This window comes from Mirounga angustirostris, unplaced genomic scaffold, assembly GCF_029215605.1.
Source record: "Mirounga angustirostris isolate CCGP_5_RB_7025 unplaced genomic scaffold, mMirAng1.0.hap1 SCAF_1, whole genome shotgun sequence".
Taxonomy (NCBI): domain Eukaryota; kingdom Metazoa; phylum Chordata; class Mammalia; order Carnivora; family Phocidae; genus Mirounga; species Mirounga angustirostris.
The window spans coordinates 213,365,835-213,387,351 of record NW_026991709.1 but is presented as its reverse complement, the minus strand read 5'-3'; the positions used below and the strand labels follow the sequence as shown (position 1 = coordinate 213,387,351).

General features: G+C 60.4%; 3 protein-coding genes across 6 annotated transcripts in view; 1 reads left to right on the top strand and 2 right to left on the bottom strand.

Moving 5' to 3' along the window:
* The window catches only part of NFIC (nuclear factor I C), a 69,325-nt gene extending 57,286 nt beyond the window's left edge, over nt 1-12,039 (top strand). For 3 of the 4 annotated variants that reach the window (XM_064574719.1, XM_064574710.1, XM_064574720.1), the window contains 2 exons: nt 1,739-1,824; nt 5,903-12,039. In XM_064574719.1, coding sequence (XP_064430789.1) covers nt 1,739-1,824; nt 5,903-5,920 — 104 coding nt within the window. In that variant the 3' untranslated portion in view covers nt 5,921-12,039. The remainder of the gene's footprint in view (nt 1-1,738; nt 1,825-5,902) is intronic. The other variant, XM_064574727.1, reaches the window with a different exon arrangement.
* Nucleotides 12,040-15,115: 3,076 nt separating this feature from the next.
* LOC129045455 (small integral membrane protein 24) lies at nt 15,116-16,612 on the bottom strand. The gene is made up of 3 exons (XM_054505111.2): nt 16,501-16,612; nt 16,305-16,416; nt 15,116-15,594 (listed from the first exon to the last, which is right to left on the bottom strand). Exons 1-3 carry the CDS (start codon nt 16,571-16,573, stop codon nt 15,468-15,470), a joined length of 312 nt encoding a protein of 103 aa, XP_054361086.1. The 5' UTR covers nt 16,574-16,612; the 3' UTR covers nt 15,116-15,467.
* A 1,642-nt stretch (nt 16,613-18,254) lies between these two features.
* LOC135364646 (small integral membrane protein 24-like) lies at nt 18,255-20,751 on the bottom strand. The gene is made up of 4 exons (XM_064593529.1): nt 20,685-20,751; nt 20,190-20,301; nt 19,792-19,854; nt 18,255-18,402 (listed from the first exon to the last, which is right to left on the bottom strand). Exons 1-4 carry the CDS (start codon nt 20,749-20,751, stop codon nt 18,255-18,257), a joined length of 390 nt encoding a protein of 129 aa, XP_064449599.1.
* Nucleotides 20,752-21,517: the final 766 nt, after the last annotated feature.

Here is a 21,517-nt window from a genome sequence, read left to right as displayed (position 1 = left end):
CGTCTGGGGTCCCTGCGTGCCTGCTCCTGGCCTCTCAGCCCTCCTCCGTGCAATGAGCAGGAGGCGGTAGGTGAAGATCTCAAACCGGTGGCCCCAGGGGCAGACGCAGCCCCCAGGTGCCTTTTGTTGGTGGAAAATAATAATTTCTTGTTGTCTTAGAGTCAGGACAGTTTACGTGAAAATGTCAGAGTTCTGGGCTCTTGGTAAAAAAAAAAAAGCAGCCACAGTGGGCTCCGTTCCTACTGGTGACCCAGGCTGGGCCACACCTTTAGATGAGACAGTCTCCACCTGCCCACCTGATCCTAGAAGGCCTTGAGTTGATTGCCTCGCCTTCTAGAACTTTCCACCCTCTGGATGTGGTTCCAGATGACCACTCACTGGCCCCTCACACTTCCCCCAGTCCTGGGGTCCACCCCCATTGGCAGTGGCTCTGCACCCAGTCCCTCCCTGGACCCCAGTGCGGGCTCGGGTGGGCCATCCACCCTCCTCCAGGCCGCCTCACTCTGGGCCGCCGGCCTCTGGGCGTCCCCCGAGGCCATCTCAGTCACTGCCCTGAGCAGATGATCTCAGAGACCCCAGACCTCTCAGTCTGCCCCTCACACTCTGAGCATCTGTGTCACCACACCTGAGCAGGGGGGCCAGCAGCTCGCCCCCTTCCCTGCAGCTCTGCCCCCACCCCCGCCATCCAGGGCCGGCCCGGACCTGGGGCACCTGTATGAGCAGACGGGCTTTCTCTGAATGCCAGAGGCAGTGCGGGGCGCTGGGTTTGAATCCTGTCTCCGCGGCTCACTCCCCGTGGGAAATGCTCTTGCTCTCTGAGCTGCCCGTTTTCTCAGCCATAAAATGGGACGGTCACAGAGGGCCCAGTCTAGGGTGGTGGGGAGCGAGGGGAGGAGCTAGATCAGGGAGAACATTAAGCTCCATGCCAGGCACGGAGTAGAGAGTAGATAGTAAATACGCTGGGCAGGGTACCCCCTGCTCCACTCGCTCTCTCGTCTGTAAAATGGGAGTAGTCCTCACGTTTGCTAGATGGAGGCCTCTGCAGGTCCACGGGCCCGGGAATTCCCTCTCCTCCTGCACCTGGTTTTAACGGCCTGTGCAGCCTGCCCCCCTCCTCCCGCCAGGACCCCCGACCCCCACGCCCCCCACTTACCCCAGCCTGGCCGATCCCACGCAGGGACGCAGGGACCCTCCCGCCACCCCGGGCACGGCCTGGCTGAGGCCCCCAAGCTCCCTGGCAGCCCTGGGCTGCGAATTACTTACTTGCCAACAAAACGTAATTGGGATGAAAATCTAACTCTAAATGTAAACGTAAATATAAATGTGTGCGTGCATGCGTGTGTCTGCAAACACCCGGCCTTCCCTGCACAGTCTCCAAGAGGAAGATTAATAAATAAAGCACCCTCCATAATTCATGGCACCACGCGCGGGATGCAGGCCACGGGAGCGTCTGGAGTAGGCAGCGAAGCACCCTGAATAATTCACGGGCGGTTTCTGGTGATGAATCTTTCATCTTGTGCCTTCCATCGCAGCAGGTGCCCCGCCAGTGTGACCCCAGGGCCCGACACTGTGGGCTTCCCGGGGTGCCCGGATTGGCTGGGGAGGGCAGCAAGCTTGGAGGCGCCGGGTGCTGGGTGCGAAGGCCCGGCTGTGTGACCCTGGGCAGCGGCCACCCTCTCTGGGTGCTCCCGCACAGCCCCCTTCGCTAACGGGCTCTCGGTCTCTCTCCTCCCCGCAGCCTACTCTACGCCCGGCACGTCCCCTGCAAACCGTTCCTTTGTGGGATTAGGACCAAGGGATCCAGCGGGCATTTATCAGGCACAGGTAGGGGCCGAGAGGCCGGCTGGTGGGGGGCAGGGAGGGGCAGGGCAAAGGGCCCCGCCTGGGTGCGCAGGGAGAGGCCGGCCTGCTGGTCCCATGCCATCCCTCCAGCTGCACCCCTGCACGGTGGCCACCGTGTGTGGCAGGGGGGCCAGCTTCCCGTACCCTTCCAGGGCCTCGAGCCCGCGCCCGGGGACGTGGTACGGCCCCCGACCCCGCTTGCCGCTTCCCAGCGGGAGACACTCACGACAGAGCTGCTGCGAGGCCGGGGCTGTTACCACCCCGGGCCCATTTGTACAGATGGGAAGACTGAGGCCCGCAGAGGCGAGGGGATTTGCCCAGGATCACACAGCACGTCAGCCCAAGCTTGCGACCCCCAGCCTTTGTCCCCTTCCATGCTGCTGGCCAGAGGGAGCACGAAAAGGAGACAGAGGGTGGCCGTGGACTCTAGGACTCCAGCGGCAGCTGGGGAAACGGAGGCAGCCCATGGCCGGGGGTGGGGCCTCCCAGCAGAGCCCATGCACCCCCACCCCAGGCTGCAGTCCGAGATGTGGAGAGGGGAGCCGCGGAGGCGGAGTCGGCAAAACTGCGGGCGAGGGTGCACCAGGGCCGGGAGAGGGGGAAGGGCTGGGGACCAGACCGGGAGGCTCAGAGAGGAGGAGCGAGTTGCCTGAGGCTGAGCAGCAGTGGAGGGCAGAGCCCCGATGGGTCCAGAACTAAGACTCGTAGCTCTCAGCTTCCCAAGCAGGGTTGGGGTCTGAGTCTGTGCCGCATGCTGGCTGGGAGTGTGTTGGCAGGTGGGGGCTGGACCCTGGAGCCCCCGCTCCCCAGTATGTCTTGGGGAGGGGGTTATAGGTTGTCAAACAGCCCGAGGGCAGTGCCAGGCACTGCAGGCCCTCCAGGGCCCAGATGTGCAGAGAGAGCAGCCCGGGGCTCCCCAGCATCTCCAGATTGCCAGAGCCACAGAGCATGGGCATTTGTGGGACCCGGGGCCACATGTGGTCCCTCCAGTAGCTGGGGGAGGGTTTCCTGCAGCAGGGCGTGGGCAGGGATTGAGGAGGAGCTGGAGAGGTGGCTGCGTCCCCTTCATCCTCAGCTAAGACCAGAATCAGCTGGGGACCCTCCTGGGCAGATCTGGTTGCTGCTGGCTCGCAGGGGCCATGGGGAGGCCGTTGCCCTCCCTCCCTGCCCGGGCCTCGGCCGTGAGTGCTGGGGCCAGGAGGCCAGGGCTCACACCTGGCTCTGCTTTACCCACTCTGAACCTCCCTCTCGTCTTCTGGCCTCACACACCTCCCAGGGAGCGTTCCTTCAGGGACCAGTTTTATCTAGAAAGGGCACCCTAAGGCAAAGAGACTGCCCCACATACCCTTGCAAACCCCAAATACTAAGCGTTCTGCCTTGCAAAGCTCCAGCCGGGATCCAGACAGGAATCGCTTGGTCAGGGTACCCCAGCAAGCTGGGGAAACTCCAGGACTCCCTTCTTTGGGTTTTGGGTACCCCATGGCCACCCTCTGTCAGTCCCAGCATGGATACTCCCACTCCCCAGTGCTCTGGAGCCTTGCATTTCCTCTCCTGCCCCCACCCCATATCCCACCCCAGGGGGAGGCTGGGAATGTCCTAACTGCTTCAGAAACCGAAGATAATACACAGTGACCAGTAGGAGGCCTTGCCTGCTTAACTCTTCTCCAGGCCCCCAGCCCCCTGCCTCACCTCTGCATTATCAACCTCTACATGGGGGTCCCTCTCCCCAGTAGACGTCCTGGAAGAGGAAGGAAACCGAGGCAGGCCAGGGCATACTCTGGTTCTACATGCTTCTCATGGCCCCCTCTTGGCCAGTGGGCCCCAGCTGGTGTGGAGGAACCTTGGGGAGGGGGCCCCCAGCCCCCTGCCTGGGTAGGAAGGGGCTGGGGCTGGTACAAAGGCTGGCCAGCAGAGGAGCAGGGCAGGGGTGCCCAGGTAGGGGGCTCGGCACTGACAGAGGCTGGAGATGCTGGACAAACAGTTGAATGTGGGCTTTGTCCTGGGGGCCATGGGGAGCCATGGAAGGGTTTTGAGTGGGGGGGGGGAGGGGCACAGCCAGATCTGGGAATGAGAAAGAGCTTTCTGGGGCTGGTGTTGCTGGGGGACGTGGGACATGGAAGGGAGATGCCAGGTTGGTGAGAGGCTCCCAAGGGGGCCTGGGCTGTGGGAGAGGTGAGGCCCCAATCTGGGTGAATAGGGAGGGCCGCTCTGGGGGAGCCCCTGGCAGCGCTGTGTCAGCGGGACCGCTGGCCCCAGTTCCCTAGTGGGTCAGGCGCCCCCTCGCTGCTCCCTGCAGACCCTGCTCCCCACCTCCTGGAGCCCCCATCCGAAGGGCTCAGAGCTTAGAGGCCTCTCGCATCTCACCCAGTCAGCACTTCTGCCTTCCCCCTTCGTTATTCCTGGGAGATCTGCTTTCCTCTGGCCCCCCAGTTCCACCCCCCCAGCCGACAGCAGCTTCTTCCCCTCCTCACACCCTTCCATCTTCTGTCTTCCTCTCCGCCACATCAGTGCCCCTCCCCAGCCAATATCCTCTCCCCCGTCAGCATCCCCTCCCCCAGCAGTGTCCCTCCCCCCTGGTCAGTTACCTACCTTCTTCATCTCCCCCATCAATCCCCCCCAGTCCTGAGCCATCCATCACTTTGGTCCCCAGAGTGGGGTCCATGGGCCCATACACCTCTGCCCCCTCTCTGATGTGATGGAACTCCCCCCGGCCCGAGCATTTTACACCAGGATCCTTTCTGCCCAGAAACACATGACACCCATCCAGCAGATGAGTAAGTCAAGGTCCAGAGGGGCTAAGCCACATGCCAGAGCCACACTGATGGCTCCAGCCAGGCCAGGGGAGTCCAGAGCCGGGACCTCACCGCCCGCCCCCCCGACCCCGGCACCCCCGGCAGTCTCCCCCTCAGCCGAAGGGGAGGATGTTAAGTTGCTGGGACCAGAGGCCTGGGAGGGAGGAAGGAGGAAGGGCCGAGGGGAGGCCACCATGGGGGAGGGTCACGCCCAGAGTCTGTCTGTTGCCAACAGAAACCAGACATGAGGTAATGGCCAAGATGAACTTGAACTTGGCTGGAGGTGGGGGGCTGGGAGCCAGGGCGCCAGTTCATTGGGATGGCCCACGGGGCAGCCTGGTTGGAGGGGCACAATTGATTTACAGCAGGGGTGAGGGACAGCGCTGCTCCAGCCTCAGTCAGGGGGTGTCCCCAGGCTGGCCCCACGCAGGTGGATTGGACACATTCTCCAGGGAAAGGGCGTGTACGGCGGCTTCCCTGCGGAGACCCAGGCTGGAGCTGTCCCTCAGCCTGAGCCCCAGTCCCCCTATGGGAAGTGGAGCTTGTGACCCCTCAAGGGACAGGCTAGAGGTCAGACCTGGGCAGGGGCCAAGCAAGGGCTGGAACCAGGCAGGCCCGAGTTGGAATTCCACTCTGGCCCCCTGCGCCGGTGGACTTAGGCAAATTCCTTGACTTCTCTGAGCCCATGTTTTCTTCCTTTTGAAACGGGGTGGTGGGGGGCATAGTCCCTCCTTCATGGGGAATCAGGGGAGGATCCTTAAATGGGAAAACGTTTGTTTAAAAAACGAAAGCAAACAGCCCTGGTCGCCGTGCTTGGACAAGGTGGCACTTCATAGCGACTCCGCGTGTGGAGGGAAGCCCGGGGCGGAGCCACATCCTCTCCGTCTTTGTAGACTCAGAGCACCGAGGCGCAGAGATCTGGTTGTAAACAAAAGCTCCAGGATGCTCAGATAGATTTAAAGTCCAGATAGTCAAGAGATAAAAATAAGTTTGAAAAAATTGTCTCAGCATAAGTATATACCAGAAGTTGCAGGGCATACGGGTTTCCCTGTGGTTTCTCCAGAAGTCAGTTGTCCCCGGGCACCCTGCGTTTCATCCAGCAGCCTTGTGCAGGGTCCCCTAGCAGGTTATGACACGTCTGGGGCCGGGGGACAGGGGCCCCGAGGAGGCGGGTGTGGGTGGTGGCCGGTGCGGTCGATGGTGGAGCCTGACCCCCGTTTCTCTCTCTCTCTCTCTCCTCTCTCCATGTGTCCCTGTCGGGCACCCAGTCCTGGTATCTGGGATAAGAAAGATTTCTTCCCACGCCCTGCTCCTTCGTCGCGGGAATCCCAGGGGGCCGCACTGTCGGCCCCCGGCCCACGTTTTCAGTGGAAAGTTAGAGCGAGCGAGAACACCCCGCCGACTCCCAGCCTGGCCGAAAAGACAGAACAGACACACATACACAGGAGGGAAACAAGCAAAAAGGAAAAAAAGGCAAAAAAAAAAAAAACCAAACAGAAAAAAACCACCATAAAAATAAACCCACCCATCCGAGAAGACAAAAGGTAAAGACAGCAGCCCCTCAGAACTCTCGGGACGCCGCGGCCCGACCGGAGGGCCAGGCCCTGCCACCGCTCACACGCAGCCTGCGCAGGGCGCCCTCCGCAGGGACTCATCTCCAGCTCCAAGGGCAGGCGCCCGCTCCCGCCTCCGCCCAGGACCAGGTGAGCGCGGCCCGGTGCCCCTGCCCAGGCCCCGTGGGGCGGGACACCCGGCACGGCCACCTCTCCCCGGGTCCCCACTGCCGGGATGTCAGCCAGGCCTCCGCCACCGCGTCTGCCGAGTGGGGAGGCGGGCGCTGTGGGGACGCTGGGGGGGGGAGCCGGCAAGGACCCCAGCGGCGGGCAGTGGAGGCCCAGGCGGGCAGGGCAGCGACAAGGGCAGAAGAGGGTTGTGGGGAGACCCTGGGTGTCGCCAGGGGACTGGGATGCGTGGCAGGAACTTTGTCAGGAGCATCCTGCTGCCGTGGGACCTCCGCCTGCCCCACATGTGCGTGCGCGCTCGGCCGGGCTTGCTCGGGACTTGGTCTTACAGCCCCATGCCTGCCCTGCTTGGGAGGAGAAGTCTCTATGCAATTGACCCCCAGCTCCACCCCGCGGCATAGGAGGCCACCCCACCCCGCACCCCGCTGGCCCTGCTCCACACCCCCCAGGGGAGGGACCCACGTTGCACACACTGTAAGAAATGCACTTTCCGAGGAAGGGGCTGGGGGGAGTGGAGGGACTCAGAGCTCCCCAGGAGGGGACACCCTGTCCGGAGCCTCCATCCACCCGAGCCCTGGGAGGGGAGGCCCCCCCCGCTTAGCCCACGGAGGTGGGAGGTGAGAGCGAGTGGTTTAAGTGCCTGATTCCCACCACCCGCCCCCCTTTGTCCAGCTGGAATGGGAAGTGGCCGCAGGCCCCTTCCATTCCCTCCCCCAACCCGGCCACCTCCAGTCGCTGACCCTCATTGCTGTGCTCCCCTCAGAGCTGGAGAGATGGGACCCCCCCCCACAGTTGGCCCAAGGGGCAGAGCTGGGCATCCCTCAAGCCCTGCTGCGCTCGGGCACGGGGGTGGGGTCTGGGGAAGCCAGCAGGCCCTCCCTCGCCTCCTCTGCCAGTGCCTTACATCCTGGAGCGACACCCCCTCCCTGGTGCCTCCCAGCCCAAAGGGGGACCACGGTTTGCACTTTCATCTTCCCCCACCGAAGTGGGGCACAGCCGGGCAGGTGCATCACAGCTGGGCCCCCACAAGGAAAGAAGGCCGGGCAACTGCAGTCCGTATAAGCCTGGATGGGGTTGGGGGGTTCTGGCCGGGGGAGGGTGGGGTCAGCGCCTGGGGGGTCCCCTGTGGGCATGTGGGGGACCTCCCATCTGCTAAACGTTTTCCGTTGAGCCGCTCCAAAAACACTAAGCTGGGGACACCGGGTGCCCCCCAACCCCGGCTCCCTGGCCCCATCCCCACCCCCACCCCAGGATGGCTATCTTGGGTGGGGGGCCTGGGAGGGGGGATCCCCTCCCATCCCATCCATCTGAGTCCCAGCCGGCCTCCTCCATGCCTGGCCCTGGGGAAGACCTTCCCCACCAAGACTCCCCACCCCCTGGCCTGGGCCAAAGCCATCGCCCTGGGCTGGGCCTCCGCCTCATCTGCTCCCAGCCTGGCCCTCCTGGCCCTCTCCCGGTACCCCAGGCCTGGCCAGCCTCCTCCCACCTCCCCAGAAACTGGACTTTCCTCCCAAACCAGCCCAAGGGGCTTGGCAAACTCAACCATAAGAGAAAGACCCTTCCCCACCAACCCCCCTCCCATTGTCCAGAGGCATTCAAGAACCCTTGGTCCGTCCATCTGTCCCCAGGGCCCCCTCCACTGGGTGGCTGTTGGGGACCAAAGCATGGGCCGCTCTCCGGGAGGGCAGGAGGGGGTGGGTCGTGCAGTTGGGGTATCCGGAAGCTTCTCAGCCGGGAACCTTAGGGTGCGGGTAGGCGGGGTAGGGGAGGGGCACCTGGCGGCCCCCAGCTACCTAACTTTGCATGGTGCTTAGTCGGGGATTCCTGTGACCTGGCTCCTGATGTCAGCTCGCGCGGCTGATACTGCATGGCAAATTACCCCTGGCTCTATCTCCCTCCCCCAGCCCTCCCCCAGCCCTCTGACACTATCCCCTCCTCTTTAAAAAAAAAAAAAAAAGATACAAAAAAAAAAACCTTAAAAAAACTCCATGTTTCCTAATTTGCACGAAATTTTCTACCACATGATGTGCCTTGCCTTCCAAAAATAAGTATTACCTTTAAACAATATCAGCGCACACAGATAGCTGCATGCACTGCTCGTGTAGTTAAAAAAAAAACAAGAAGACAAAACAATGACATGAAATAAAAAATAAAAATTGAAGAGGGATGTATTCTATTTGTAAAAAAAAAAATAAGAATTAAAAAAAAAAAAAGGAAACTCCCACGCTTAGAAAAGCAATCCACAGAACAGTCGCCCATGGTCTGCCCCCCACCCCCAGCTCTGTCCACAGCTCTGCTGCAGTGGGGGTGCTCTGCCCTGGTGCTCTGCCATCCCCAGCCCCACCGCTGGGCTCCAGAGGAGTCCCTTCCGAGGCCCCCGCCCACAGCAGCGGACAGACCTCAGGGGTGAGCCCTGGCCCCACGGGGTGGCCATCCTGCCTCCAGCCAGACTCCCCCATGCCACCTTTCCTGCAGGCTGGCCTCCCCCTGGCTCAGGGTCACATTGCCGCCCCCCAGGCTCCCCTCCTTTCCCCAGACCCCCCCTTCCTTCTTGCCAAAGGACTCGCTGGGCACCCCCCCCCCTTGGAGACCGGCCTGGGGCGGCACTCCCCTCCTGCCCCCTCCCTGCCCCCAGCACCCACTTCTGTCTTCCAGCTGTGACTGGGGGGGGGGGGCGGTTATCTGGGATGAAACAAACAGAAAACAGAAGCCAAACCCAATATATGCAATATCTGTCTGTCTGTCCCTATAGACCTAGCTCAGCCACCGCAGGCCCAGCCAGGGGCCCGCGGGCGCAGGGTTTGGCCCCTGGGCATGCATGGGCCTCCGTCTGGTGGCTGCCCGACCTGTTGTCTTGTCCTTGATTTCACGTCTGTCCTCTTATCTTTTGCTTCCTTTCTGTTTTTTCCTTTCTTTGTTGTTGTTGGGTTTTTTTTTTTTCTTCCAATTTCCTTTGCTTTTTACTCGACCAAAGCTGAGACAGTAGCAGCTGGTTAGTGGGGTGTCCGAGGGCTGGGTCCATCCAGCTCCTGTCCCCCATGCATCTCCTGTGGGGACACAGCGGGCAGATGGTCGCCCCCCAGAGCAGGGAGGGGCCCCGTGGGCAGCCTGGCTTCCATCCACCATCACACACTCATCCCATGTCTTCTTTTAAAAAGATGCCTCCGCAAGTCCCGGGGGCCAGGTCCCGCTGTCAGTGGCCGCCCCTAAGAACTGTCCTTTGGTCCGAGAGCTCAAGGCCCTGCGTGTCACGTTTCATGCGGCAGATTTCTGGGTTTTATTCTCTTCCCCCCAGAATTGGGGAGCAGACACCTGGGAGGGGGGGAGCGTCCCGCCTGGGACACCTCCCCAAGGGCTTCATGGGGACCACGTTGTCCCTCTGCAGCCTGCCCCCAGCTGTGTGCCCCGCTGAGTAGGTGGTGCCGTCTTGGGCCTGTGTGTCCCCCCCCCGCCCCCCCCAGGAAAGGCCACAGGCAGAATAAGGCAGAAACACCGGGACCCAGACCGCTTCCCCCCTTCCCCAGCTCTGCAGTTCAGGTTGGTACTCCAGGCACGGGGCAGGGCGCACAAGGGCGCTGTGTTGTTTTTTACATGTGTGAGACTAACATGTTCTCAAACCCCATCCCCTCCCACGCCTGCTGCCCCCCACCATCCATGGGAGGCCCCCCACCTGACCCTGGGGTCCAGCCGTGCTGTGGAACAGAACAGAGAGGCCTCCCAGATATATGCAAGTTGTCCTCACGCCTCTCTGGGACGAGAGCATGGGATCCTGACCAGGGTGGAAAATGAGGTGCGGAGGGGCCGGGAGACCCGGCCCTGTCTGAGGAGAAGGGGTCAGGGGGCGCCCAGGCCTGGGTCCGCCACCCAGGCTCCTGCCGAGTTCTGAACCCAGACCCCCGCCCCCCGCCCTGAGCTAGACAATCAGACCCAAGAGGAACCCCGAAGGAGACGGGGGGTGTCTGCACCCCCCCCAAGCAGCAGACAATTCCAGCCTCAGCCCCACACGTCCCCGTCTCTGCTCTGGAACCCTCTGTCTGTCCGCAGGGCCGGCAGCCGGGTAGGCGGGAGCCTGGGCTGGGAGCAGCTCCCGCCCTGTGCGCGCTGCGGCCCGAGGACCCTGTCCCCACTCTGGCTTCTCCCACGGTACTTTGACCCCCGGTGTAGGCTGTACTACACACACACACACATATATGTATAAATATATATAATTTTGGAGTTTTTCCTCGTGATACAGGTTATACAGTGGCTACTTTTTGTTTTGACCTGGATTCCCTGAGACCCCGGTTTCTACTCTTCTTCGCGGAGGGTGTTGGTAGAGAGGCCCCGCAGACGCATCCTCACATCCAGCTTCCTCCGCATGCCCCCGTCTTCCCCCGTTCCTGCCCCTCTGGACACGTGAGAGTGTCCCACCTCTGGACTGACCCGGCCTCCCCCGTCCGCCCGTCCCCGCGCTGGCCCCCACCCCCACCCCCCAGGCGGGGCAGGGAGTCAGACCCCAAGCCGTACCAGTGGGACTTGTTGCCAGCGATACCAAAACAAGACTTTCCCAAGCAGTGCCTCACACGTCTGCTGGTGTGGCTTTGGGGTTCTCCTCCCCTGTTCCCCAGGGCCCCCCCCCAGGCCTCAGGAAAGAGGAGGTGGGATCCAACAGGAGTCAGGGCCGGACAGGAAGGAAGTCACGCACCCCCAAGCTACTGCCCTCCCCACAGCCCTCCACTCACACCTCCTGGCTAGAAGGGGACCCCTGGGAAGGGGACAGGAGCTGTCCCAGCCCCCTCCCGTGGGAACCCCCAAAATCTACTCCCCAAATGCATCAACACCCCATCCTCCCATCTTGGGTCCCAGCCAGGCCTCCAAAACCAAAGTCCCTTCAAATTCGGGGGTCCTGGCCTTTGCCCCCAGCTTCCTGCCCTCCCACCCCCAGGACCCCACATGGGGGAAGACAAGAGAGTCTGAGGGACAGAGCGCATAGCGCAGGGAGGAAGGACAGAGACCCACCTGACTGAGTTTCCTTTCTTTTTCCTTTTCTTTCCTTCCTTCCTTCCTTTCGCTCTTTGAAAAACTTTTTGGTGGTGTTCCTCTTCGTTTTCATTCTTTTCCCTCCAAGATATTTTTTGAGGTTCCCCCCCCCATTTTGTATTTTACTGATATTACCAGGATAGTTTACTCTGTCTCTCGCTTCCTGCTTGCCACACACCGGATCTCTCTCTCTCTCTCTCTCTCACACACACACACACACACACCCCATGCACACACACCCCATGCTCGTGACCCAGGTCAGGAGAAGGTCCAGGCTGGGTCTGCTGCCCGCCGCCCCCTTCCCCTCCGGGACGGGGACTGGGGGGACGCCTGGCAGACCAGCCGGACTCCTCCCTTGCCCGGCTCGCCCGCCTGCCCCCCCTCACAGCATACTCTGGTCATAACCTTGTATATTACGCAGTCATTTCGGTTTTTGCAGACGCGCCTACCTAAGTACCATTTACAGAAAGTGACTCTGGCTGTTACTATTTTGTTTGTTTGTTTCCCTATGCAAAAAAAAAAAAAAGAAAAAAAATGAAACAAGGGGGGTTCCATAAAAGATTCAATAAAAAGCAAAAAAAAAAAAGACAAAAGAAGGAAGAAAAAAATGTATAAAAATTAAACAAGCTATGCTTTGACTCTCACTAACTGTCCTGGGTCCTCCTTTCTGTGCTGTGTGGGTTGTTCGGTGCCAGAGTGAAGGGAAGGGGCTGAGACCTTTGTGTCCATCCAGTGGCCCCCAGGGGCCCTCCACAGTGCCCGGGGATGTTTGTTGACAGGGATGCTCCTGGGGTGCTGCACAGCCCCCCACGGCACCCAGGGTGCCCCCGCAGAGAGCGATCTGGCCCCATGTCTGTGTCCGCAGAGCCCACAGGAGGGACCTGCTTTACACACTGACTTTGGTGAGCTCTGGGTCCAGGTCCTTCCTGCAATGCCCTTGGTGCTCCAGTGGTCCCCCCGCTCCTACAAGGGGCCATTTCACACCCCTGAACCTTGGCTCCTGCTATTCTGCTGCTCATCACTGCCTCCCCACTCTACGCAGACCCTTCAGCTCCCACAACGACATCCTCTTCCTCCAGAAGGCCGGCCCACCTTTCCCCAGTCTAGCTTCCTCCCCGACCAGCCTCAGATCTCCCTAGGGCCTTCAATCAACAAACTCCATGGGCATCTATGGAGCACCTTCTCTGTGCCAGGAAATTCTGCCTCCCCCTCCCACCCCCGGGCTCCCAAGGACAGAACCTGGCACACAGTCAGTGCTCCATAAATGTACAGAATGCTTTCCCTCTTTTTCCACCTGGCAAACTCCCATTCATTCAGCAAAGATTTCCTGAGCATCTGCTGAGTACCAAGTACTGGGGACACAGCAGGGAACAAAATGCCCAAAATAACCTGCCTTCATAGCCCTTACAGTTCCAAGTTGGGAAGATGCATGGTAAACAATAAAAATAAGTAAAATATATATCAGAGGAGGTAAGTGCCAAAGAAGTAAAGCAAAGTAAGGGATAGGAGAGTGGGTCTCACATGAGGTAACACTTAAACAGAGACGAATAGAATGAGGGGAAACAACCTCCTGGAAATCTGACAGATGAGTGTTTCAGGCAGAGGGCACAGTCTGTGCAAAGGCCCTGGGGTAGGACCCTGCCTGGCATGTTGGATGAACAGCCAGGAGGCCCGTGTGACTGGAGCAGAATAAGGGACCAGGGGAGGAGGGGATGGGACAGGTCCTGCAGGGTCTTGTGGGCCTCGGGGAGGACCTGGGCTTTTACCCCAGGGAGGTGGGAGCCCTGGAGGGCTGTGGGCAGAGGACGGCAGGACCTGACTTCATTCTAACAACCTCTGGTCCCGGAGGCCTTCCCCACCTGCCTGGGCAAAGCCCCTGTTCACCCTCCCAGCTCCCAGCCCCCAATCCCTCCCAGCCCAGCCCTGATCAGTCAGCCTGGCAGTGGTCCTGTCCAGTTCTTCCCCCAACCCTGGCAGCCACGGGGGCTTCTCAGAGGCTGGGGTCAGAGAGGAGGGAGGCTTACAGCACAGGAGCATCGCGCATGTGAGGGGCAGTCACTTCCCTTTCTTGGGGGGGCTGGGATCTGTGAGTCCTGGCCCATCATCCTCCCCCCATTTCAAGTCCCCCAGAGACCTCCGAGGAACCCCAAGATGAGAAAGCAAAGCTCTCTGCTGCACAAGCTCCTTCCAAACTGCAACAGACCCACCCAGGAGGGACGATTATATCCCTTTTTACTGATGGGGACACCGAGGCACAGAGAGACAAGACACTCAGAGGGACCCAGGCACAGTGCCCTACGCTACACACAGATGCACTGCCCCACGCCACCGCCCAGACAGGGACAGACGACAGTCGTCGGGGGATGGGGTCCTAGGCCCCCCAGTCCCCTTCCCACGCCCCATCCCCAACGGGGCTGGGTGCTTCTGCCCTCAGCAGCGCGGTTCTGGCGCCCCCTTGTGGACGGGACGAGGATCTGGATCCAGAAGCCGGGTCTTGGGGGGAGGGGCCCCCAACCACCTGCGCCCCAACCCCCACCGTCCAGCCCCTTCCCGCAGCGGGAAAGGGGGCGCTGGCAAGAGCTTCTTCTGCGGGGTGAAAGTTCAGCCTGTTGTGGGGGCTCAGAGGGTTGGGGGCTCATCTGGGGTAAGGGCTCAGGTGGGATGGGGGTTCAACCGGGGGTCGGGAATTCAGCTACGGTTGAGGGGTTCAGTCAGGGTTAGGGGTCAGTCAGGGCTAAGGGGCTCAACCAGGGGTGGGGGCCTCGGCTGGGGTTGGGGGGGTCAGTCAGGGCTGTGGGGCTTAACCAGGGCTGGGGGACTCAGCCGGGGTAGGGGGTCAGTCTGCGTCGGGGGGCTCAGCCTGGGTTGGCGTCCTCAGACAGGAGGTCGGGGCTCAGCTGGGTCGGGGTGCCCTCGATCTCAAGGAAAGCCTCCGTGTTTTTTAGACATTGGCCCCTGAAGTGATGCAGTTCTTGGCTTTGGGGGGCCATCCCAACACTGCAAGCTGTTTGCCATCCCTGGGCCCCCAACTCAATGCCCTGAAGGGGGGCAGGCTTGCCACAAAACGCCCCCCACAATTTCCAGACGCCCCTGGGGGAGAAGTCTCGCCCCGCGGAAAGAGAGGAGTCACACAGCCCCGCCCTTCTCCCCTCCCCCCCCCCCCCCCCCGCGACCGCAGCGCCGCCTCCCACCCGGACCCTCTGGACCCCCGATCCGAACCCCCGGACCAGAGGCAGAGGACGCGGGGGCGCCAGAGCTGCAGTCTGAACACGCACCCTGTGCCCTCCTAGATCCCCCAGGCCGGGGGGGGGGGGGGGGGGGGTCTCCCACACCATTTCAGCATAACAAAAAGCTGACATTTCCTAGACACCTTTTGGGTTCCGGGGGTTCTGTGCTTGGGATCTTCGTGGACAGTATTTCATTTAATCCTCATGACAACTTAGAAAGGATCAAGTTACTGTCCTCCCCCTTTTACAGGACAAGACACTTAGGCACAGAGAGGTTAAGTTACATGCTTAGGGCCGCACAGCGATGTGCAGCTGCCGCGGGAGCGCGCAGCCCGGGAAGAGGGGCTGAGGACGCCGTCTCCGCCCACCCTCAGCACCCGCACCCAAGCACAGCTAGCAGTGATGAGAAACCCAGCGCCCGGTGGGAGGGCCCTCAGCTCCCAGGAAACGGCCACGTGCTGCCCCCCCCCCCCCCAAAGTTCAGGCCCAGGAGCAACAAAACAAAAGCAAGACGGCTGGAGGACTGGACCTGCTCTGGGGCCCGGAAAACACCACAGGGCCTTTGCATGGTTTCCCCCCACCGGACCTCTTCCCGGCTCAAAGGGGAAGGGGGTGCTTGGGAAGGGGCTGTATAAATGCCCAGGTAAATGCAAAGCGGGGGACTTGGGGTGGGGCCTGAGTGCTCCTCATTCAGGGACACTTCACCTGAACCCCACATGGAATAATTTCGCTGGCCCCAGGACCAGGTCTCTGCTTGTAGGCTGCAGAGCAGGCACTGGCGTCCCTGGGAGGCCTGCCTGGAGGGGGCCAGGCTGGGAAGGTGGGAGGAGGCAGGTGGGAAGACTTCATTCAGAGGAGCTTGCCACTCTTTCGTGGTCTGGAGGCCCCTCTTTCTCCTCCAGCTCCAGCCCCCCGTTGCCCTCTGCTTCTTTCTCCTCCTCTCTCACGGTCCCCTCTTCCTTCTCTTTCTTGCTGTGGAGACAAGAAGGGTCCAGAAAACCTCACTTAATAAGGAGTTACACTGTCCAGGCCTCTTGCGATTCACCCAGAACCTCTGAGTCCTGCACTCTCATCGTTCCCATTGTGCGGAGGCCGTGCTGAGGCTCAGACAGGTTAGGATGCCTGCCCTGTTTGAACAAGAAGGAAGTGCGGGGAGCTCATGCGTGAGCTACGGGAGCCCGAACCCGACTCTTCACATCTGGCCTTTCTGGCTTCCCGGGTCTCAGAACTGTGTGTGAGGGAACAGGCAGAGAGATGGGGAGATGGGTCGATTGATGGGTGGCTCGGTGAATGAGTGAATGGGTGGACGGATGAACAGATGGACATGCAGACGGGGCTGGGGGGGAGGTGGACAGAGGCGCAGACAGTGGGATGGACACACAGAGGGATGGATGGACGGACGGAGGGAGGGATAAATGCGTGAGGCTTGAGGGGAGGTGATAAGGACTTCAGGGATCCCATCTGAAACACATATGAGCGATGGGGTCTCAGGGAAGCCACCTCGTTTTTCAGGTAGGGAGTCAGGAGGGAAGTCAGTGAGGTTATATGAGGCCCCATCAGTTCTGAATCAAAGAATTGCCCCCTGGCCCTGCCTCCTCCGAGGCTCAGAGAGGAGAGGGGAGGGAAGGGGCTCTGAGCCCCCAGTTCAGCAGGGGAGGGACTCACACAGGAGGGGGGCCTACCCGTCACGGGGCTGGCTGCACCAGATGGCATAGACCATGATGAGGACGAAGATGAGGAAGAGGGCGGCCAGTACGGCCCCGAGCCCCACCAGCCACGGCTTCCTCTGGGCCACTGCGGGCAGGGTGGGGCGGGGTCAGCGGCTGGGCCACCGGCTGGGGGCTCCCTTCCCACCCCCTCTCCCTGCCGAGGCCTTACAGGGTTGGGCCTGAACCGGCCGCGGGACCAGAGATGCCAGATGTAGTCCAGCGGTCATCCAGAATCTGTCCATCCTTGTCCGTCTGTCCTGGCCTCTTCCCAGCGGGGCCCAGGGTGCCACCCCATTAGAGGAGGAAGCGGCCCGCCCCGGACACCCCAGGGCAGGGTGTGGCCAGGGCCACAGGAAGTAGGGGGGTGGGGCCCCCTTCCCTGGATTCTGGGTATGCTGGGGAGGGGTCCGGCGTCCCAGGCATCCCAGCACCCTGTCTCCCAGAGGCCCACCCTGGCCCCCTCACTCCCCACAGCCAGAGCCATGGGAGAGGCTCAGGAAAGGTGGGGAATGCGTTTCCTGAGCACCTACTATGCGTCAGGCCTTGCAATGGTTCTTAAGCCCCAGCACCTGCTTCAAGCTTCCTAACGCTTGTCCTCAGGTTGCAGATGAGGGACTACCGCCCCGGGGGGCCACACAGCATTCCAGAGGGACACGTTCTCCCAGCTAGGAACCACAGCCAGCAACGGACACCCGGCGCTCCAACCCTCTCCCATCCTAGGACATTAACCTCCAAATCTGACCTCAGCCAGAGCCTACAAACTCCCTCATCGTTTGGGCAGCCTGGGCTTCATCCCAGCTCTGCCAAGAGCAACGCTCGAGACCTGGCCAGTGGCCATCTTTCTTTCTACGCCTCAGTATTTTCAGCTGGAAAATGGGACTACTTGTGTACTGATGGAGACTGAGGATTAAGATGCTGGGCGCTCCCTGGGAGCATCTATGAGGGCGTGTAGTACCTTGCTTTTATTTATTTATGTTTTTTCCACCCCCTGGTGGACGATCCTGGAAGTGTTCTAGCAGCCTTGGGGGTTACATCCTACCAACAACCCCAGCGACCCGCCCCAGAACCCAGCCCGAATGCCAGCCTTTATCAAGGTCCTTATTAAGAAATGGTTAATATCCAGGGCAAGGTCCAGGGCCCGGAGAAAATGAGGTGAAAGGAGTGGCTGGAGACTGGGAGGAGAAAGTACTTGTCCCTTCCCAGGGGGGCGCAGAGCCCCGGGGGCACACAGCCTCCCGGACACAGTTCCCGGGGAATGGAGTCATGTGAGCCTAGACGAGGGGTGGGGTAGCAAGGATTTCCCAGGATACGGCACTCTCGGGGCTCAAAGTCCAAGGCTCAGGGCAGCAAAATCAAGATTGCAGGGAGAGGGTTGAGTGTGCCCAGGGCATCTGGGTACGGTGCAGCCTGCTCTACCAGACCTGACCCCAACCCCAAAAGCTGCCTCCCCCACGGGGAAACTGTGTCCCAAGAGACAACAGGAGCCCTTCTGAAGGGCTCTTATCAATTCTTTAATGCAGGTCTCCAAAAGGCAGCCCCTGCCCCACGTTGGTCCCCAGGCTGAGTGGGGGGAAGGGAGGTTCTGGCCAACAGATATCAGGGAGAGGGAAAAGAAATCAGGCGGTGGGCAGAAGTAGGTGGAGCCATGAGATGGTGAGGGCTTGGGGGTTTCTCCACAACCAAGAACGCGCTCCCAGTGCAAGAAGAATCACTAGGCAGTCAAGTCAGGAAGGGGGGTGCATAAAGCGCACGCACGCAGCACACAGAGCCTCCCTGGGGGGCAGGGCAAGTCCCACCCCTCTTCATTCGGTATTCGCAGCTCTACATGCAGTTATTACGGTGGCTTCATGTCCAGATCATCGCTTACACGATGTGAAAGGGGCATCTCGGGGCGGCTGCCTGGAGGAAGTCGGTGTCGAGTCCTCACATGGCTGTGTTCGTGACTTTCCCATCACCTCTGGACTCCTCTTTCTCCTCCAGCTCCAGCCCCAAGTTTCTCTCTCCTTCTTTCTCAGCCTTCTTGCCCTTCTTGTCCTTTATCTCCCCTTTCCTCTCCCTCTTGCCTTCTTCACTGTAGGGATACAAAGGGCCCAGACCACAGTGAGAAACAGTCTCATTTAACTGACACATACCCGTGCCAGGTGTTCTACACCTTTGTTGAATTCTCAAACAGTCCTCATGAGGAAGCCTTGCTATTTCCATTTCACAAAGGCAGACACTAAGACTCAACCATCCCATGGATGGACAGGTGGATGGAGAATGGATGGATGGACGATGGATGGATGGATGGGAGGATGGATGAATAGGTAGATAAGTAGAGAGGTGAATAGAAGCTTGCATGGATGGATGAATAGGTAGTGTAGTAGGTGAATAGATTAATTAGAAGAAGGAAAGAATGATGGGTCAATGGATGGATGGATAGGAGTGTAGATGGGTGGATGGGTAGATAGATCACTGGGCTGATGAGTGGGGGAAATGGGTGGGTGGATGGATGGGTGGGTGAGAAGGTAGATGGGTGGGTGAGGGAATGAATGGATGGATGGTTGGATAGATGATGGGCAGATAAGTGGTTAGGTGAATGGATAGCTTCATGGAGAGATGAATAAATGAATGGGAAGATGAGTGAGGAAACAGGAGGGAAAAGAGAATGACAGATCAATGGATGGGAGTATAAATGGTTGGATGGATGGCAGTGTAGACAGGTGGATGGATGAATGGATTAACGGGTTACTGGGTAGGGAGACTGATGGATGAATGATAGATGGTTGGAAAGTGAAGTGTGAATAGGCGGATGGATGGATGGATGGATGGATGGATGGATGGATGGATGGATGGATGGATGGGTGGATGGATGGATGGGTGGATGGATGGATGGGTGGGTGTATGGATAGATGGATGGATGGAGGGATGAACAAAGCAGGGAGAAAACTACCAACAGGGGAGTCCAGGAGAGTCACCCACCCGATCACATGCTCATGCACAGACCCCTACACAATCCCACACCACGGTCTTGTTCAACAGACCTACTGTGCTCCAGGCCCCGTGCTGAGCACTGGGAACACAGCCAGGACCAAAGCTAAGTTCTCTTGTCTATTGAAAGCTACCAGCTAGCGTGGAGAAAGGGGCAAATGACTAAGATCACTTCAGCTGGTGATAAGTGCAAAGAAGAATGCACAGTTGGGGGACATAGAGTGTCAGGAAGGCTGGTGGTCAGGGTGGGCTTCTGTGAGGAGGAAATATCTGAGCCAGGACTGAAGGAGGAGCCAGCCAGAAGATACAGGAAAGGGTGTTCCAATCAGAGAGAACAGTATGTGCAAAGGCCCCGGGGCAGGAATGTGCTTGAAGAGTTGAAGAGCAGAAAGGGGTCATCTGTGCACACCCACCCCTCCCCACACCCAGAGGGGGCTCCCACAAAACCCCTGACCCCGCACACACCCACACATGCTCACACGAGCAGTACCTCAGGGCCACGTCCTGATACGGGTTGGACTCCATTTTGAATGCGGACTCCTCGTCCTCAGCTCTGCGAGAGAGATAGAGATAGAGGGGTGAAGGTGGGTGAAGGGCAGGAGGTAGCCTTCACAGTCTCCCCTGGCTGGGGCTCATGAACTGCACCAAGCCAGGCAGATGGGCGGCATGGTTGTCCTGGACTGAGAGGGGTGGCATGGTTGTCCCAGACTGAGAGGCTGTGAGGTGGCGGGGGGGGGGGGGGGTCTGAGCTGGAACAGGGAAATAGGGAGATGGCGGAGGGGGGAAGGACCAGAGAGAGTCAGGAGCGGGAGGGGTGCCCAACACTTTGGGGAGAGGAGGAGGAGGACAGGGACAGCGGCTGTGGGGAGTGGGGAGAGGGGCTCCCACCTCATACTGGAGCACCAGACGTGGTTGACCAGCATGAGGATGAAGACGATAAACAGGAATCCCACGACGGCAGCCAGGCCCACCAGCCAGGGCTTCAGGCGATACTGCAAGGCTGTCCGAAGGTGGGGCAGGTGGGACTCAGAGATGGGGCAGGGCTGGGGCCTGCCCCCGAAAGGGAAGAGGGGAAGGCTGCTGGGGGATGCTCAAGCCAATGGGGTCTTGGAAAGGGGCCGGGCGTCAGAGACCAGTTCTAGAGAAGGGGAGGGAGCTAGGTGCATCTCAGGGATGGGAGAGAGGCCCAGAGGGAGTGTGGGGGCTGGGGGGTTCCAAGAGGGTCCTGACCCCATTCCTCCTCTGCCTGCCCCCTCCTTTCAGAGGTCTCGGTTCCTCATCATGAAAAATGGGGAGATGGTGAGCCTATGAATGAGCCCCTCCCACGACCCCTCCCCCCCGCCTCTGCCCACCCCCCACCCCAGGTCCAGGTCGGAGCCCTACCCTGTTGAGCCTCTGCAGGTGACAGGAGCAGGGCGCTGAGCAGGAGAAGGGTCTCCAGGGTCTCCATGGTCGTGGAAGAGCCAGCAGCCGTGCAGTCAAGGTTAGCTGGGTGAGGCTTGCCCAGCCCCTGATATGGTGGCAGGCGGGCCTAGGGGCGGGGCTGGTCCAGACCCGGAGGTCAGACTCTGGACCTGGTATAACAATTAACGCGGGGAGTCCAGCCCCCCCACCCTGTGCCCTACCCCAGGACCCAGCCTCCAGGTCCCCCAGGCTCCGTGCCGCAGTGGCCAGGCCGAAATGGGCCTGGGCTCAGGGCTGCCAGGCATCACTGTGTCTCCTTCTCTGAACACCCCACAAAATGTTTCTATCTCCATTTTCAGAGAAGCCCAAGGAGGCCAGGAGCACAGAGGTCACGCAGAAATAGCTGGAGCCGGGATCTGAGCCCAGATCTCCCCCACCACTGGCTTAAACTGCCTCATCCTGGCTCCCAGACCCCTGGGGACCCACAGCCAATACTGGGATGAGCACAGGGACAAGAAGTGATGGGCCACGTGGCCCACTATCCATCTCCAAACCCAGCCACGCCCTGATGGCCGGAGAATGGGCCGCCCAGGTAGCGGATGACTCAGGCTGCAGGCTCTCCTGTCCATCAACCTTGGTCCCTGGCTGATTAGATAGGGAGCCCTGCCCAGGAGAAGGAGCACCTCACTCCAGCTGCCACTGGACAGCCACGGCCCAGGCACGTGGCAGGAAGCCCCGACCGGGGGGCGGGGGGCTCTGCAGGGCCCTTGGGGGCTGGGGGGGTACGAGTGTCACTGCACACATCTTTAAGG

Coding starts and splice junctions, on each gene's coding strand:
- LOC129045455 (XM_054505111.2), bottom strand. CDS start 16,573: ATGGACAGATTCTGGATGACCGCTGGACTACATCTGGCATCTCTGGTC. Junction 16,417..16,500: donor GCCGGTTCAGGCCCAACCCT/GTAAGGCCTCGG, acceptor CCCTGCCCGCAG/TGGCCCAGAGGAAGCCGTGG. Junction 15,595..16,304: donor TGCAGCCAGCCCCGTGACGG/GTAGGCCCCCCT, acceptor TTGTCTCCACAG/CAAGAAAGAGAAGGAAGAGG.
- LOC135364646 (XM_064593529.1), bottom strand. CDS start 20,751: ATGGAGACCCTGGAGACCCTTCTCCTGCTCAGCGCCCTGCTCCTGTCA. Junction 19,855..20,189: donor GTCTGGTGCTCCAGTATGAG/GTGGGAGCCCCT, acceptor TCTCTCTCGCAG/AGCTGAGGACGAGGAGTCCG. Junction 18,403..19,791: donor TATCAGGACGTGGCCCTGAG/GTACTGCTCGTG, acceptor GTATCCCTACAG/TGAAGAAGGCAAGAGGGAGA.